The following is a 16,734-nucleotide window of genomic DNA, read 5'->3' on the forward strand; positions in this document are numbered from 1 at the left end:
AAAAATCATGAAATTCGAATTGTTCACTAAACGGTTGCAATTTTAGAAAGTACAATCATTTAGTAAATAATGAGATTTTTATTTTAAAATAAATGTGAATCGAATCGAATCACACCAAATACATCGAAACGATTAATACCCTTACTACTTAATTATTAACGAAGGACATCTCTCTCTCTCTCCTCGTTCCCTCACAGTCACAGTCAAAACAATCTCAGAAATTTTCAAGGGATGGTGTTTCATCCCTGTCCGTCTCTCCACGGCGAGGAAAGAGCCATCAAGTCTTTTTTCGATTTCGAATGCTGTTGACTTATAAACATTAAAATAACAGAGATGAAATCACCAGAAGCCATCACAATTCACAGTCGCAGTGATTGGTGCTGGACAAGAAGAAAGAGGAAAAATGCTAACTTGCAGAACTTGGTAAGAGTCGTAAGACCCTCTGGACCTCTCTCTCATGTCCCTCCTTCATTTCTTGATTTTTCTCATCACGTTGGGGTTAGGGTTTTCTGGGTTCGACTCTGGTGACGTTATTGCGCTCGAATCCCCACATAGGAGGCTAGACGCAGACGCTCCCTGTCCTTTGAATTTCGATGCTTTACGCGAACTCGTTCAGGGTTCGAATGGGATCGTCCTTACCGATGTCTCCGCCAAGTGTCGATACGTTCTTCAAGGTCTACGTCTCGTTGAATCTTTGTATCTTCAAACTACTGGGTTCTTCCTTCCTCCGTTAAATGCATCTGAGTCATGTTGGGAGTCATACCAATCCTTAATAAGTGAAATCATCCCCAATTTCGACATTCTCTCCTCTTGCGGCTTCCAGATCAGTTGGATTTCGGAGGGTTGTATGAATATTACGTCTCGTTCGCAGTTTGAATCGATAGTTCCTGAGTCCTCTTTGCTTGAAGTCGAGCATTCCTGCAAGCAGTCCCTCGAAAATGGATCTCCCTGCGCTTCGTGCACCACAAGCCTGTCGAGCCTTCAGGCAGCTTACCTGCGTGGCTCTCAAGTAGGGAACGTCTCGGCCTGTACTGGATACCCGTCAATCTATGCTGCCGGTATCGTTAATCGGTTTGGGCCGGCTGACAAAGGGACTGCCATGTGTTTGTTCTCTCTATATTTCTCTTCCTCTGCTGCTTCGAGCAACAACAGTCCCAAGACTCTGATTTCTGGGATTGTGATAGGCGGTAGTGTTGGCTTGCTGGGTATAATTGTGGCCTTTTGGTTTGTGAGGAGAAGGTATAAGAAACGGAGGAGAAAGAGGAAGATGTTTGTCAAAATTCCTAGGACGAATTCATTTGAGGGGTTGGAATTGATTAGTGGGAGTACGACTCTTATTAAGTTCACTTTCGATGAAATCAAACGGGCTACGAGGAATTTTTCTAGGGATAACATTATTGGTAAAGGAGGTTATGGGAATGTTTATGAGGGAACTCTGCGGGATGGGTCTGAGGCTGCATTTAAGAGGTTTAAGAACTGCTCTCCTTCTGGGGATGCCAGTTTCGCCCATGAACTTGAGGTTATTGCCAGTGTTAGGCATGTAAACCTTATTGCTCTCAGAGGATACTGCACTGCCACTACTCCATTCGAGGGTCACCAGAGGATCATTGTATGCAATTTGATGCGCAATGGAAGTCTCCATGACCATCTTTTTGGGTCAACAGATAATAGGCTTAGCTGGCCAATCCGTAAGAAAATTGCACTTGGAACGGCAAGAGGTTTGGCTTACTTGCATTACGGGGCACAGCCATCCATCATCCACAGGGATATTAAGGCTAGTAATATCCTATTAGATGAGATGTTTGAACCCAAATTGGCGGACTTTGGCTTCGCCAAGTATAGACCGGAGGGGATGACCCATCTGAGCACCAGGGTGGCTGGGACACTGGGTTATGTTGCCCCTGAGTATGCTTTGTATGGGCAATTAACCGAGAGAAGTGATGTTTACAGCTACGGGGTCGTGCTTCTTGAGCTTTTGAGTGGTAAGAAGGCAATTGGTAGTGCTAATGATGGCCGTACCTCCCTTGTGGCTGATTGGGCTTGGTCCCTGGTGAGAGAAGGGAGAGCTTTGGATGTCATTGAAGACGGCATGCCTGAGTTGGGTGATAAAGAAGTCATGGAGAAGTACGTTCTGGTTGCTGTTCTTTCTTCTCATCCGCATTTATATGCTAGGCCAACTATGGATCAAATTGTGAAGATATTGGAGACTGACCTGCCAGTTCCCTCAATACCAGATCGTCCTATTCCTATTGTAGCGGAGATTGGTGCTATCAAGAGCTCAGTGAGTGGTAGTGGCTCGGGTCAGCTGTCTAGTTCAGGTGGCTATCAGGCCTTCCTCGCTGAGGGCAACAATTCAAGTTCTGAGAAGAGGAAACCTCATTACTGGAGATCAAAACAACAGAGTAAGATGATCTGACATGAAGTGATCATTACCAACTCTCCAATATTTGCTTGCTTCCATCCCTGGTATGCTTGTCCTGATTTATTTGTTGGTTTGTAGATTATTTGGTTCATAAACAGGGCATTATGAGAAATAGTGCATAAGTTGTAGATATTTTCATAGTTAAAGTTGCTATGTTGTTCATTATATTTATTAACTATTCATTTATTTATTTTATGATTCAATGTATATTCTAAACTTGGAATCTTGAGGACTTACAGTTGTAAAAATCTTAGTCTTGCAATATTAGTGAAGCATGACAATTCGTGATAGAGCCGATCAGATCTCCTGGTATGGACTAATGGTTGCACATGAAGTTTTAATTAGTTGCTCTGTGATGTAGGTTTTCCCTGGTTGAATGATAAAAAAATATAACTCATTACTTGTTTCATATTACTTTCTCAACAATAATAGTTATAAAAATGCACTACCCAGTATGATTCATCATTTATATTTTCTGTCAGAAGGTTCTAGTAAAGGCAAATCAATTCGCTGTTTGTTTTAATTTGAAGTGAAGAAATGTGGCCTGTTTTTTCATTGCAGTCCTAATGGCCTTTAGGTGTGGGAGGATCTCTAGGGCTGATCCAGAGATTATGTGCTGAGATCCTCAAGTTTATCTGTGAGAAAAGAGGTCATGTACACTCTACAGGTTGCGGGCAGTGCACTTTGTATGTGAAAAACTTTGTTGTTTCTATTAAGTACCATAGGGCCTGGTCATTGTTCCTGGATGCTCTTGATTTGTGGCTTTTTGGTGCCCGAGCGCATAGTTGTATCTCAAATGACATGTACTTTCATCCATTTTGCGTCGGTTAGTATGTGTGGATTTTTTGGTCTTCCATTCTCTCCTAAAAAAATCCTACAGGAAATTGGTATGGTGAATTATCTTTCTTTCCTGGTTCCTGGTAAGTTCTACCATATGGTCCATACTGTAATCTGTGGGAGATGCCCTGAAGGCAAACTTTAATCGCTAGGATATATTTGTTTCTATTTGTTTAACGAATTATGGGAAAGCAAACGGCAAGCTTACGAATATGTTTGAAATCATATGGCCAGTCTGGCATCTTGGAAATTTCCAAGTCAATCCTGCTACTCTGTTCCGATCTCAGTCTCCCTGCAGGTGGTGTCAGTTTGGAGAACAATTGCCGTGGTTTTTGATGCGAAATTCATCACAGCCAATGTCTTCTGGATTCACTGGAATTTTCTTTTTCACTGCTTGGTCACAAGCTTACTGTGCTTTGCATGGATATTTCATTGTATGCAGCTCTGTTTGATGGAAGAATTGTGGATAATTTTTTGAAATTCTGGGGTTTGGGTTCTGGTGATTGTCAGAATTCCATGTTTACTTGTGCTGGCAGTCTTTTGGCAGTGTAATTTGTGAACAGTTCCTATTCCATGACTAGTGCGGAGAACATTGCCTTGTAAAGTCATGGTATGCGGGTAAGTTTTGCTGAATTGTGACGTCTCAGAGCTTTCAAATGTCTTAGAGATTTTGTCATGTTCCATGACAATTTCTTATAACAGATCTATACACTCTCGCTATGTGCTCAAGAACCCTTCTTTATCAGGGAAGAGCAAATAATTGGAACAAATGTTTTTGTCTGATCCAGATAATTCATTTGAAAGTGGGTTTGATCTGCAAAGGAACAAATTCCAGGAGAGGGGGACTTTACAGTTGACAGGGAAGAAAACTCAAGAAACCTCAACTGTTGATGGATTCAAGTAGGCAGAGGCAGAATTAGTAGATTGAAGCAGGTGCCTCAGCATTTGGAGGAGAATGTAATTGGAAAACCAACTTTCCAACAAAATGTTACAGTGCTTGGGCTCTCTTCATCTGATTTTTGTTATTTCTGCTCTTTCAAATGTTGACGCCGGTCGTGTGGACCAGATATTGCTGTCTTTACCATTCTCTGATGCATTGAATCTGAGATCTATCTTGAACGATTTAAGTATTCGGTTGGGCTTTATTCGCAGCCGCCTTGACCATTCTCAAAGACAAATCTGGTAAGAGGACAGGTTGGTTTTTGATCTTGTGGCACTGGATTATCTTCAAGTTACTGAAGTCAAATTCTGATGCCCTTTCCAGAGATATGAACGAAAACCCATTTGAAGTCTTTGACTTCATGACGGTAGGAGTTTTCCAGAAGCAATTGCAATCACAGAAGAAGAAAAGAAGGAAGGAACAATTAATCTTGGGTATGATGTGAGCAAGGAAGCTGCAGCACATCAGTTAGTGTAAAAGACACAGCACATTCTTGAAATGCTTCTAAGTAATCCATTCCATATTTTAGTGTTGAAAACAAAAAATAAACTAATATTTTTGTTACATGGAAATGGAAAAGGAAAAGTGATGTGACAATTGATGCTGATTTCTATGTAATCACACGTTATGTTTTTGTCGCATAGAAAAGTGGTGACAATTTGGATCATTGGATGCATAGGGAATGATGTGAATTAACCACATGTTAAATTTATAATTAAAATCAATTTGCCATGTCAGTCATATCCTTTTTGCGTATGTCTTGGAAGCCTTTAAGGGTGTCAAGTTAAGGCTGTGTTCAGTAGCCAATAGAAAAAATAAAAATGTCTGTTTAACTACCAATAGAAGAAAAGAAATGAAATTTTTTTTTTAGTGTTTTTTTATGTTTTTTTATGTTTTAGATAAGAATTTTTTTTGACAGCAGAATAAAATTTAACCATTCCCAATGAGAATTTTTTAAATTAAAAAAATAGTATTGATGCGGAAAAATTTGACCGGACTATCTCTCCTGCAGTTCCTGGAACTTTGGCTGACCTGCACAGAAGAGATGACAAAGAGAGCCGAGTTGACCCGACGGGAGACTCTCCGATGCCTAAGTTAGACATTTCCACAACAGATGCTCAAGAGAGCTTTACGGTATGAGAAGTGAGTAATCGATCCTTTGTGATGGAAGGCAAGTGGGAGACGATTGTGAAGAGTCCTACTTAGGCGTGGAATCCTCAAGGAGAGTGGAGTCCTCAAGGAGAGTGGCTTTGTGATTCCGGGAATATTCTTGGAATATTTCCCTCTTAACTAGGAGAGATCAACCGTGTGACGTCATGATGACGTGTAGTGGATAGACTCCTGACCTCCGGATTAGACTACGTTCCTTGAATGTAGGGGTGGACGGAAACACGTTTTTGGAATCCTTGTTGTTGACGTCAGGCCGAGGTGGCAGCTTGGCCAGATGAGGCCGTGGTAACAGCACGACCCGATGGATGCCGATGCAACAACACGACCTAATTGGTGCCGAGATGGAGCACGGCATGATGGAGGCAGACGTGGAGCACGGCCTGATGGAGGCCGAGGCAGTAGCACGGCCTGATGGAGGCCGAGGTGGAGCACGGCCTGTTGGATGCCGAGGCAATAGCACGGCATGATTGAGGCCGAGGTAGAGCACGGCCTGATTGGTGCCGAGGTGCAGCACGACATGATTGAGGCCGAGGTTGAGCACGACCTGATTGGTGCCGAGGTGGAGCACGACATGATTGAGGCCGAGGTTGAGCACGGCATGATTGATGCCGAGGTGGAGCATGGTATGATTGAGGCCGAGGTGGAGCACGGCCTTATTGGTGCCGAGGTGGAGCACGTCATGATTGAGGCCGAGGTTGAGCATGGCCTGATTGGTGCCGAGGTGGAGCACGACATGATTGAGGCCGAGGTGGAGCACGGCCTGATGGAGACCGATGCAGTAGCACGGCCTAATGGATGCCGAGGCAGTAGCACGGCATATTGGAGGCCGAGGCAGTAGCACGACCTGATGGAGGCCGTGGTGGAGCACGGCCTGTTGGATGCCGAGGCAATAGCACGGCATGATTGAGGCCGAGGTTGAGCACGGCCTGGTTAGTGCCGAGGTGGAGCATGACATGATTGAGGCCGAGGTGGCAGTACGGCCTATTGGATGCCGAGGCACATAGCACGGCTTGTTGGAGGTTGAGGCAATAGCGCGGCATGATTGAGGCCAAGGTGGAGCACGGCCTGATTGGTGCCGAGGTGAAGCACGACATGATTGAGGCCGAGGTGGAGCACGGCCTGATGGAGGCCGACGTTGAGCACGACCTGATGGAGACCGAGGCAGTAGCACGGCCTAATGGATGCCGAGGCAGTAGCACGGCATATTGGAGGCCAAGGCAGTAGCACGGCCTGATGGAGGCCGAGGTGGAGCACGACCTGTTGGATGTCGAGGCAATAGCACGGCATGATTGAGGCCGAGGTGGAGCACGACCTGATTGGTGCCGAGGTGCAGCACGACATGATTGAGGCCGAGGTTGAGCACGGCCTGGTTGGTGCCGAGGTGGAGCACAGCATGATTGAGGCCGAGGTGGAGCACGACCTGATTGGTGCCGAGGTGCAGCATGGCATGATTGAGGCCGAGGTTGAGCACGGCCTGGTTGGTGCCGAGGTGGAGCACGGCATGATTGAGGCCGAGGGTGAGCACGGCCTGGTTGGTGCCGAGGTGGGTACATACTTTAGCCGTGCTGAGGAAAGTGACATATTTTGCCTCATCACCAGCCCCCCGCTCTAGCAGTTCGAGTCGACCTGCTAGAGCATTTAATCTGATTCGAGATGCACCGCCTCACTTTCTCAGCCGAGGTTGTTCAACAGTTCGAGGTAGGGGTGTCAATTTGTGGCCCGAACCGGGTAAACCGACCGGGACCGACCATTTAAAGACCGGCCCGGCCCGGACCGTTTATTAAACGTGTCGGGCTTGAGCCCGGCCCGTTTATAAATGGTCGGTCTCGGTTTTGCTACTTGAACCGTCGGGCGCCCGACCGAGACCGACCGAATAACGCCCGACCGAGACCGGCCTATTGTGCACCGACTTGGACCGACCCTTTAATGATTGTAGAATACCTATTTTACCCCCCAAATTAAAGAATAAAAACTAAAAAGTAAAGACATGTTCACATTTTAAATAATGGTTATATTTGGTATCATTTATTGGTTTATTGTCATTTTTTTGGACTTATATGAGTGGGCCGGAATATAAGAGCACGTTTTAAAGAGGGCCCGTTTAAAAATCAGTTAAAGCCCATTTAACATTAAACATGTCCGTAGCCTGGTTAAGGCCCGACTAAAGCCCGATTAAGGTAGCCCGATTATAGCCCAAGGTCGACCGACCGAATATAAAATGTACCATGCCCTTAATAACTAAGCCCGATTAGTTAAATGGGTGGACACAATGTAGCCTCTGAAAGTCTTCAAGCCCGATTAAGCCCGATCAAAATCGGACCGGCCCAACCGATTGACACCCTACAAAAACCTGTCTGATGTCTGGCCAAGAAAAACCTGATACACCTGTCATTGTACCTATCCCTGTTGGCATATAATCGTATGCACACTCAGCCTCTCTAGGCACTTCCAAGTGTGCACACACATTCCGCATTCCACGCACTTCATATAAAATGTAAACAACAAGCACCCACAACACAGGATTTTTACGAGGTTCAGTAATTTATCTACATCCCCAGAGTAGTACCTATAAAGGCTTCATACCTACTCAATACACTACTTTTGACTGCACCCATAGTCCAGAGCACCCACACCTAATTTTCCCAAGTCGAAGCTAAGATGACACTCGTAGTGCCAGTACAATGTATAGCACCTACTATACGGGAGCACCCACTCCCAGTACTTAGCACCCACTAAGCACTCAATAAAGAATATAGTAAATTTGGGCTTCTATCAATGTCCTACAGTCAAACCCTGCCTAGCATATACATCCACAACTAGCTAGCATGCTTACAGTTCATCCACAACTAACCTAACATGTATACAATTCATCCACAACTAACACCCTAGCATACATAAATATCATTATACATGTATATAATGTAAATCTAAAGTTAGGGAATCTCACAACCGATTACCTGGGATGACTGGGAACTTGCATTGACAAGCTTGGTGTTCACACCTTCTCTCCCCTTTGACTTCTTGCTCTTCAAAGTAACCACAATCAAACCCTTATCTGATTTCTTCTCTTTCACTTTAGCTTTGAGACAATGCATCATCAACACACATTAATCACTTCCTCAAACCCTCATTAATGGAGTAAACAAAACTCCTATTGAGCAACAAAACCCATTCATGGTTCTACTAACAAAGGGAAAAGCTCCTCTCTTCATTCTTCTTCTTCTCTTGGCTTAGAAATAAAGTACCATCAATACCACCCAAATACCCTCCTAAACCACTATTAATGGAGTGTAAAACAACTCATATGAAGGCTTCAAACTTTTCAATGATCAACAATAGAGGGAGGAGTTTCACATACAAATTTTGTACCTTTTCACTCCCTAAAACCCTTATTTTTCACTTCCATTGTGTAGATCTCGGAGTGGTGAAGAATCTGTAATTTGATTCACCCAAATCGGAGTTGAGATGAGGGAGATATGGCCATTTGAAGTTGGACTAACCAGAAAGCCAAAAATAGAATCTTCAGAGGATGGCTTGGCATACGCTGGCGGCATGGGAAGCAATGGCGCCATCTGAGCCGTTCATTTAATCGAAAGGCACACATTTAATATAAGCCCTTGGATCCATGTAACAGATATTGAATCTTAGCCATTAGATTAGAATCATAGATTGATGTAAAGTTGACCTAATGATGTCATGTTGATGTCATCGGTCAAGTTACTTTTTGGTGTCGATTTTTTATTGGCTCCTTTTTCGGATTTTATGGGAGCTTGTCTCCCACTCACAAAAAGCTGAAACTAATAATAGCCATTAGATTTGGATCTAAAATCTAGATTAACTTCATAAGCCCCAAAAATCATCTTCTTGGAAAGTGTCATACACATGCGCCATACTCAATCAGCACCCACTTTCTTAAATCACGCACCAGTCCCCTGACTTCTTATAATTATAAGAAAATCCTCCAAAAATTCAATCAAAATTCTAAAAGAACCCGCATTGGCCAAGAGCTACTGTTGGTTTTCTGGTTCGGATTTTTGAACTGACTTCACAGAAATACATGTAACTTTTTCATATGATTTTCGATCGAGACGAAATGAAGTGCGTTAGAACCATGACTGGGCACTCCACAATTTTTTAAAGACATGATCATCTGACTCAGCCATATAAAAAGACTAAAATTCCCCTAGACCTTTCCAATGATGCATCATCCTCATACGGAATTAGAATGCGATGAAATCAGGACCATTGGAAAGATCAGATTTTTGTCGTATCGTTAAAAATCATCTCCAATTTTGAAATTGCCCTTGACTTCCATAAACACTGTAACTTCTTTATACGTTATCAGAATGCGACAAAATCAAATGCATTGGACTAGATAAATTACAATTTATCTTTTTCATGAAGAAACGGTCTTCCAAAAATGTCATTTTCACTATAGAAAATGCCTCCGAGCATAAATAGGTCAATTTTGTCAGTTTTGACCCAGAAACCCGCATCACCTACTATGGATAAATCAAACCACTCCATGCACATAATGTGGCTATGTTATCTTATCAGTGACACTCAATGTTATCATGTCATCATTTTCGATCACATCATCACTGCCACGTGACCGGGTTGCCAACAAGAACAACCATACAACAACAATCTCCCCCTTTGAAGTTGGTGGCAACCACCTCATCACCAATACACTCCAAAGCTCCGATGAGTAACTCTCTTCCCCTTTGACAATAAGTATAAAGGGTGAAACCAATGGACTCCCCTTGAATTCAATATGGGGGTAGCAACATCAAGCAACTTGCTCCCCCTCTCCCAACGCCCCTAGTGCTTGGGAAGAACCACCACTCTCAGTTTTTGTCTGAGGAAATCAAACTGATCTTTGGGAAGTGGTTTAGTAAAGATATCAGCCACTTGCTCTGTTGTGAAAACAAACTCCATCCTTACTTTACCTTCCATCACCTTGTCTCTCAAGAAATAACACTGAATTGCAATGTGCTTCGTTCTAGAATGCATCACCGGATTTTTAGAAATGTTGATAGTACTCGTATTGTCACAATACAGTGGCACTGCCTGCTCAACCTCCACACTTAAATCCTTCAACATTTGCTTCATCCACAACACTTGTGTACAACAAGATGTAGCTACAATGTATTCTGCCTTTGCAGTTGAAAGAGAGATTGACTTTTGCTTCTAATTATGCTATGCCACAAAGCTGCTCCCCAAATAGAATGCACCACCACTGGTACTCTTCCTGTCATTCTCACATCCGACCCAATCTGCATCTGAAAAAGCTGACAAATTGAAGCTCTTGATTTTCGAATACCATAACCAAACTCACCAGTCCCCTTCAAATATCTAAAAATTCTCTTCACTACTGGCATGTGTATCTCCTTTGGTCCTGCTTGGAATCTGGCTACCATGCACATAACTTATAGGCTACCAATCATTGACCTATACGAGATGTGGTCAACTGATGGAGAGTCATCTTCTTTCATCAACTTACACCCAGTCATCATAGGTGTACTAACTGGCTTGTAACCCTCCATGATGAATCTCTTCAACATCTCCCTCACATACTTAGACTAAGATATGAAGATATCTTCCTTCTTTTGACTGATCTGCAAATCCAAGAAGAATGACAGTTCGCCCAACATGGACATCTCAAACTCATTTTGCATCCTCATTGCAAAATCTTTGCACAACTCATCTTTGTGACCCCCAAAGATGATATCATCAACATACACAACAACCACAAGTTGACTACTTTCTTCAGTTCTGATGTAAAGATTACTGTCCACTAAGCCTTTCTTGAAACCCAACTAACATAAGTAAGAGTCCAATCTAGAGTACCATGCCCTTGGAGCTTGTTTCAAATCATACAAGGCTTTCTTCAATCTGTAAACAAGAGTGGGATCCTCACTCAACTGAAACCCATCAGGATGCTCTATGTAAACCTCCTCTTTCAAGTTTCATTTAGAAAAGCTAATTTGATATCCATCTGATAGATTTTCAACCCTTGTACACTGACAAAGCCAAGAACATTATGATAACCTCAAGTCTTACCACTAGAGCAAAAGTTTTCTCAAAGTCAATGCCTTCCACTTAAGCATACCCCTTGTATATGAGTCTTGCTTTGCTCCTCACCACTTGACCATCTTCATTGAGTTTGTTTTTGAAAACCCATTTAGCACCGAAGTTCATTTTTTGAACCAGAAGGAATATCCCTTTTCTCATCAACTGTAATATCAGCACTCTCCATAATTTTGCCAAGTCTGTTATTGTAGTATCTATAGGCCTTACTTGAAGTAGAATAGCCTAGAAATGTACCCTCATCAGCCTTATCATCAAACTTGCTCAAATCTTGGTTTGTGGTCTTAATGTAACATTTGCTACCAAAGACCTTAAAGTGTCTTGTTGTAGCCCTTCTATCAAACCATATTTCATACGGAGTCTTGCTTTCATGAGGTCTCAACATACATCTATTATGGATGTACACTGCAGTTAGAACTACCTCTTTGCAGAACTTCTTGCCCATGTCATTCTCTGTCAATATTGTTCTAGCCATGTCCTGCACTGTTCTATTCTTTCTCTCTGCAACACCATTCTATTGGGCTGTTCTTGAAGCTAAAGTTTGTTTTCTGATATGATGCTCATAGTAGTATTCTTCAAAATCATCTCAATTGTAGTCATCTCCTCTGTCAGATCGCCAATACTTTATCTTCTTCCCTGTCTGATTCTCAACTTGCTTCTTAAAGATATTAAATCTTTCTAAAGCCTCTGACTTGTGTTTCAAGAATATCACTCACACCATTCTTGAATGATCATCAACAAACAACATGATGTATCTCTCTCCTGAGGTGCTAGGTGTCCTCATAGGACCACATAGGTCTGTGTGAATCAACTCCAATGGTGAGCTGGAATAGTACTCCTTAGACTTATAGGAGATTTTGATTTGTTTTTCCTTTTGATAAGATGCACATATAGGATTGGAGAGCTTCTTCAACTCAAGAACATCTCTCACTGCCTTCTTCGAAGAAATCTTGGCAAGGTTCTTGAAACCAATGTGCCCAAGTCTTCTATGCCATAACCATATCTCCTCATCTATGCTAACCATGCAATAATCTTTCTCTAACTCTATCAAGGTGTATAGGTTCCCTGAAGTTCTCTGTCCAGTAGCTATAATCTTTCCACTGCTTGATCTTCTTATCTCACACCCTTTACTAGTGAAAGCCCTTTGTCACAGATTTTACTGATGCTGAGAAGATTGTGTTTGAGCCCTTCAACATACAAGTTATCAAGGGATTTCACCTTCCCATGGTTCAGACTTATGGACCCCTTCCCTATAATTTTGGCACCATTGTTGTTGCCAAACTTCATAGATCCACCTTCAAAGTCTTAGAATTGTTCAAACCTTTCCTTATCTCCTGTCATGTGGCTTGAGCAACCACTATCAAGAATCTATGGAGTAGAGTCTCCTTGAGCCTTCAAATCTCTCTGAATAACAAATGTTGCTACATCTTCTTCATCTTCTACTCTCTCTCTCTCTGAACCCAGACTTTCTTGACAGATTGAGATTTCTTTACTTTCTTCTATCTTGAAAATTGTCTCTCCAACTCATCATCTTTTGTGTTTCTGAAAACTCTCTGCTTACCTCTGTTCTCCTGTCTTTGTGGGGGAAACACAGTTCTACAATTCCTTGCAATATGTCCAAGCTTGTTACATCTGTAACATTCAGCTGTTTCCTCCATAAGGGGTGTAAAAGGATTTCTATCCATATAACTCTTTGGACCAATATTGAACTTGCAATCTGAGATCTTGTGTCCAAAAGTATTGCATTTATAATAATAGCCTTGAAATGTGTGCATCGGCATCACAGGTTTTATCTGCTATCTGTAAGGAGCTCTAAAGTTGTCATATGCTCTAGGTCTCTGTTGAGGACCTTGAATATATCTATAGTTCTCTGCTATCCCGCTTGGCCTTGCAAACTGTGGTTGTCTAGCATTGTTAGCCTTATGGAATACAGAGGGATTTCTTCTTCTGATTGAACCAGTCTGCACTCCATCTTTTTGTACTGCTCTCTTGACATTGCCCGCAGTAGCAACATATGCCTTCCCTCTTTGAGCATTCCTGTCATTAACTTTGATAGGATTATATATTGTTCCCTTACCTTTTGCCTTGGTATTTTTGAAAGATTCTCCAATAAATCCAAGCCCAAATTTGATGTGAGCAGATCTTTGAGCTTTGATGATGTCATTAAGCTTTTTACTGTTAGGATGCTTCTTTGGAGTAGAGTCATTTTCAACATCTTCATTTTCTAAGTCTTCTCTCTCAATCTCAATTCTCCCATAGTCTTCAACTTTAGCCTTTAATAAGGCTAGTTCATCTGTATAACTATCAAATTGTGCAAGAATCTCAACTTGCTCCTCTAATTGTGCTTTCAAATCCACTTTCTCTAACTCAAGAGCATTGCAGTCAATGTTCTTCTGAGAGAGTTGATACTCAATATCATCTAAGGTCTTCCTTGACTTATCAGCTTGCTCTCTCAACTCAATAACAATTTGTTCTTGCCCCTTGAGGTCTTGGGTGATCTTCTTGACTTTCTTTCTTTCCTTTATGAGCTCTTTAATGGTAAGTGTAAGTTCAGCCTTTAGATGTGATTTTTCATCTTCCTCTTCTTCTACTGTAGAATCTTCCTTGCTAGAAGAATCTTCCTTGTTTTTTTCCACATCTATTAAGACTATGAACATAGCCTCATCATCTTCATCATCATATGTGTCACTGCATTTCTTAGAAACCAAACGTTTCTTCTTGTCCTTACCTTTCTTGTATCTATTTGAGAAGAACTTCTTCTTTCCCTTGAAATGACTTTTCTTTTTACTTTCATCTTCATCACTTTCTATTTTTCTTTAATTAGGACACTTGGCTACAAAAGTCTAACCCTTCCACAGTTAAAGCATTTAAAAGACAACTTATCCTTGTATTTTCCTGTTCCCCTTTTCAACTTTCTGGTGACATGAGTTGTAACCTCATCTTCACTCTCATCAGAATCCTCCTCAACAAGCTGCTTCTTCTTCTCCTTGATTTTCAAGTTCTTCATTGCCTTAAAAGTAGCTTGCTTATCATTGGACTTTTCTTTTCTCCATCTCATCTCTAGAGCTGTGAAAGTGACATGCACTTGATCAAGGGTGATAGTGTCTATGTCCTTTATCTCTTCAATAGCTGACACCTTGGAGTCATACTTGGGCAACAGAGATCTCAAAATTTTCTGACAAACAATTGAATCCTCTAGATTGGCTCCCAAATCCCTAATAGAGTTGACCACTTCATTTACCCTTGTTATATAGATATCAATATTTTCTCCTTCTTGCATTAGTAGACTTTTAAACTGACCTCTAAAGATCTGAAGTTTTACTTTCCTGAACTTGTTATCTCCTTCATAAATGCTCTTCAGTCTTCCCTAGATGTCTTTAGCTAAGTCACAATTCATTATCTTAGCCATCACACTCTTATCTAATGCTAAGAATACTGTATTCATACCCTTCTGATTATAACAATAAGCCTTCTTAGTTTTATTGTCAATCGGACTTCCTTCAGGTTCCTTATACCCAATCAGAACTGATGCCCAAATATCATAACCCAGTGAACTTAGGTACGACTGCATTCTCCTCTTCCACAAGATAAAATCAAATCCATCAAACTTTTGTGCATGTCCTGAATAGCCTTCACCTGCCATACTGTCACTACCGCTGCCTCTGGATCACTCAACTGTTGATCAAAATGTCACTAAGTATTGGCTCTGATACCAATTATTGTAACTCGATAATCATTGAGAGGGGATGAATCAGTGAGTCCAATTTTGATCCCCAAAAACTTGTCCAATGTTAGAAAAAAAAAACCTGATACACCTGCCTTGTACTTGTCCCTATTTGCACACAGTCATATACACACTGAGCCTCTAATAGGCACTTCCAAGTGTGTACACCTATTCCGCATTTCACACGCTTAAATATAAAATGCAAACAAAAAGCACCCACAACATAAGGTTTTTGTGAGGTTTGAAAATTTGTCTACATCTCCGAAATAGTGCCTGTAAACCTACTCAATACACTACTTTTGACTGCACCCACAGTCAGGAGCACACACTCCCAATTTTCTCAAGCTAAAGCTGAGATGACACTCACAGTGTCAGTATAATTTGTAGCACCTACTACACGGGAGCACACACTCCTAGCACTTAGCACCCACTAAGCACTCAATAAAGAACACAATAAATTTGGGCTTATATCAATGCTCTACAGTCAAGTCCTACCTAGCAGATACATCCACAACTAGTTAGCATGCTTACAATTCATTCACAACTAACCTAACATGTATACAATTCATCTACAACTAACCCTAGCATACATACATATCATTATACATGCATCTAATGTAAATCTAAGGTGAGGGAATCTCACAATCAATTACCTGGGATGACTGGGAACTTGCACTAACAAGCTTGGTGTTCCTCTCTCCTTTGACTTCTTGTTTTTCAAAGTAACCACAAGCAAACCCTCATGTGGTTTTTTCTCTTTCTCTTTGGCTTTGAGTCAATGCATCATCAACACACATTAATCACCTCCTCAAACCCTCATTAATGGAGTAAACAAAACTCCTATTGAGCTACAAAACCCATTCATGGTTTTACTAACAAAAGGGTAAGCTCCTCTCTTCATTCTTCTTTTTCCCTTGGCTTAGAAATAAAATACCATCAATACACCCAACTACCCTTCTAAACCACCATTAATGGAGCGTAAAACAACTCACATGCAACCTTCAAGCTTTTCAATGGTCAACAATTGAGGGAGGAGTTTCACACACAAAATCTACACCATTCACTCTTTAAAACCCTTATTTTCACTTCTACTATGTAAAGCTCAGAATCTACAATTTGGTTCACCCAAATTAGAGTTGAAATGAGGGAGATATGGCCATTTGAAATTAGACTAACCAGAAATCTAGAAATGAAATCTTCGGAGGATGGCTTGATGTACACTGGCGGGAAGCAACGACGAAATCTGGGTCATTCATTTAATCAAAAAGGAACATTTAATATAAGCCCTCGGATCCATGAAATAGATCTTGAATCTTAGCCTTCAGATTAGAATCATGGATTGATGTAAAGTTGACCTGATGATGTCATACTGATGTCATCGATCAAGTTACTTTTTATTGTCAATTTTTCATTGGCTCATTTTCCGTATTTTAAGGGAGCTTGTCTCCCACTTACAAAAATCTAAAACTAACAACAGTCGTTAGATCTAGATCTAAAATCCAGATTAACTTTATAAGCCCCCAAAAGTATCTTATTGGAAAGTTCCATACA

General features: G+C 41.6%; 1 protein-coding gene across 1 annotated transcript; it reads left to right on the forward strand.

Moving 5' to 3' along the window:
- The first annotated feature begins 174 nt into the window (after positions 1-174).
- LOC122071167 (probable LRR receptor-like serine/threonine-protein kinase RKF3) lies at positions 175-4,601 on the forward strand. The gene has a single exon (XM_042635482.1). The coding sequence runs from the start codon at positions 458-460 to the stop codon at positions 2,414-2,416; it is 1,959 nt and encodes a 652-aa protein (XP_042491416.1). The 5' UTR covers positions 175-457; the 3' UTR covers positions 2,417-4,601.
- Positions 4,602-16,734: the final 12,133 nt, after the last annotated feature.

Source organism: Macadamia integrifolia, unplaced genomic scaffold (assembly GCF_013358625.1).
Source record: "Macadamia integrifolia cultivar HAES 741 unplaced genomic scaffold, SCU_Mint_v3 scaffold_190A, whole genome shotgun sequence".
Classification (NCBI taxonomy): Eukaryota; Viridiplantae; Streptophyta; class Magnoliopsida; order Proteales; family Proteaceae; genus Macadamia; species Macadamia integrifolia.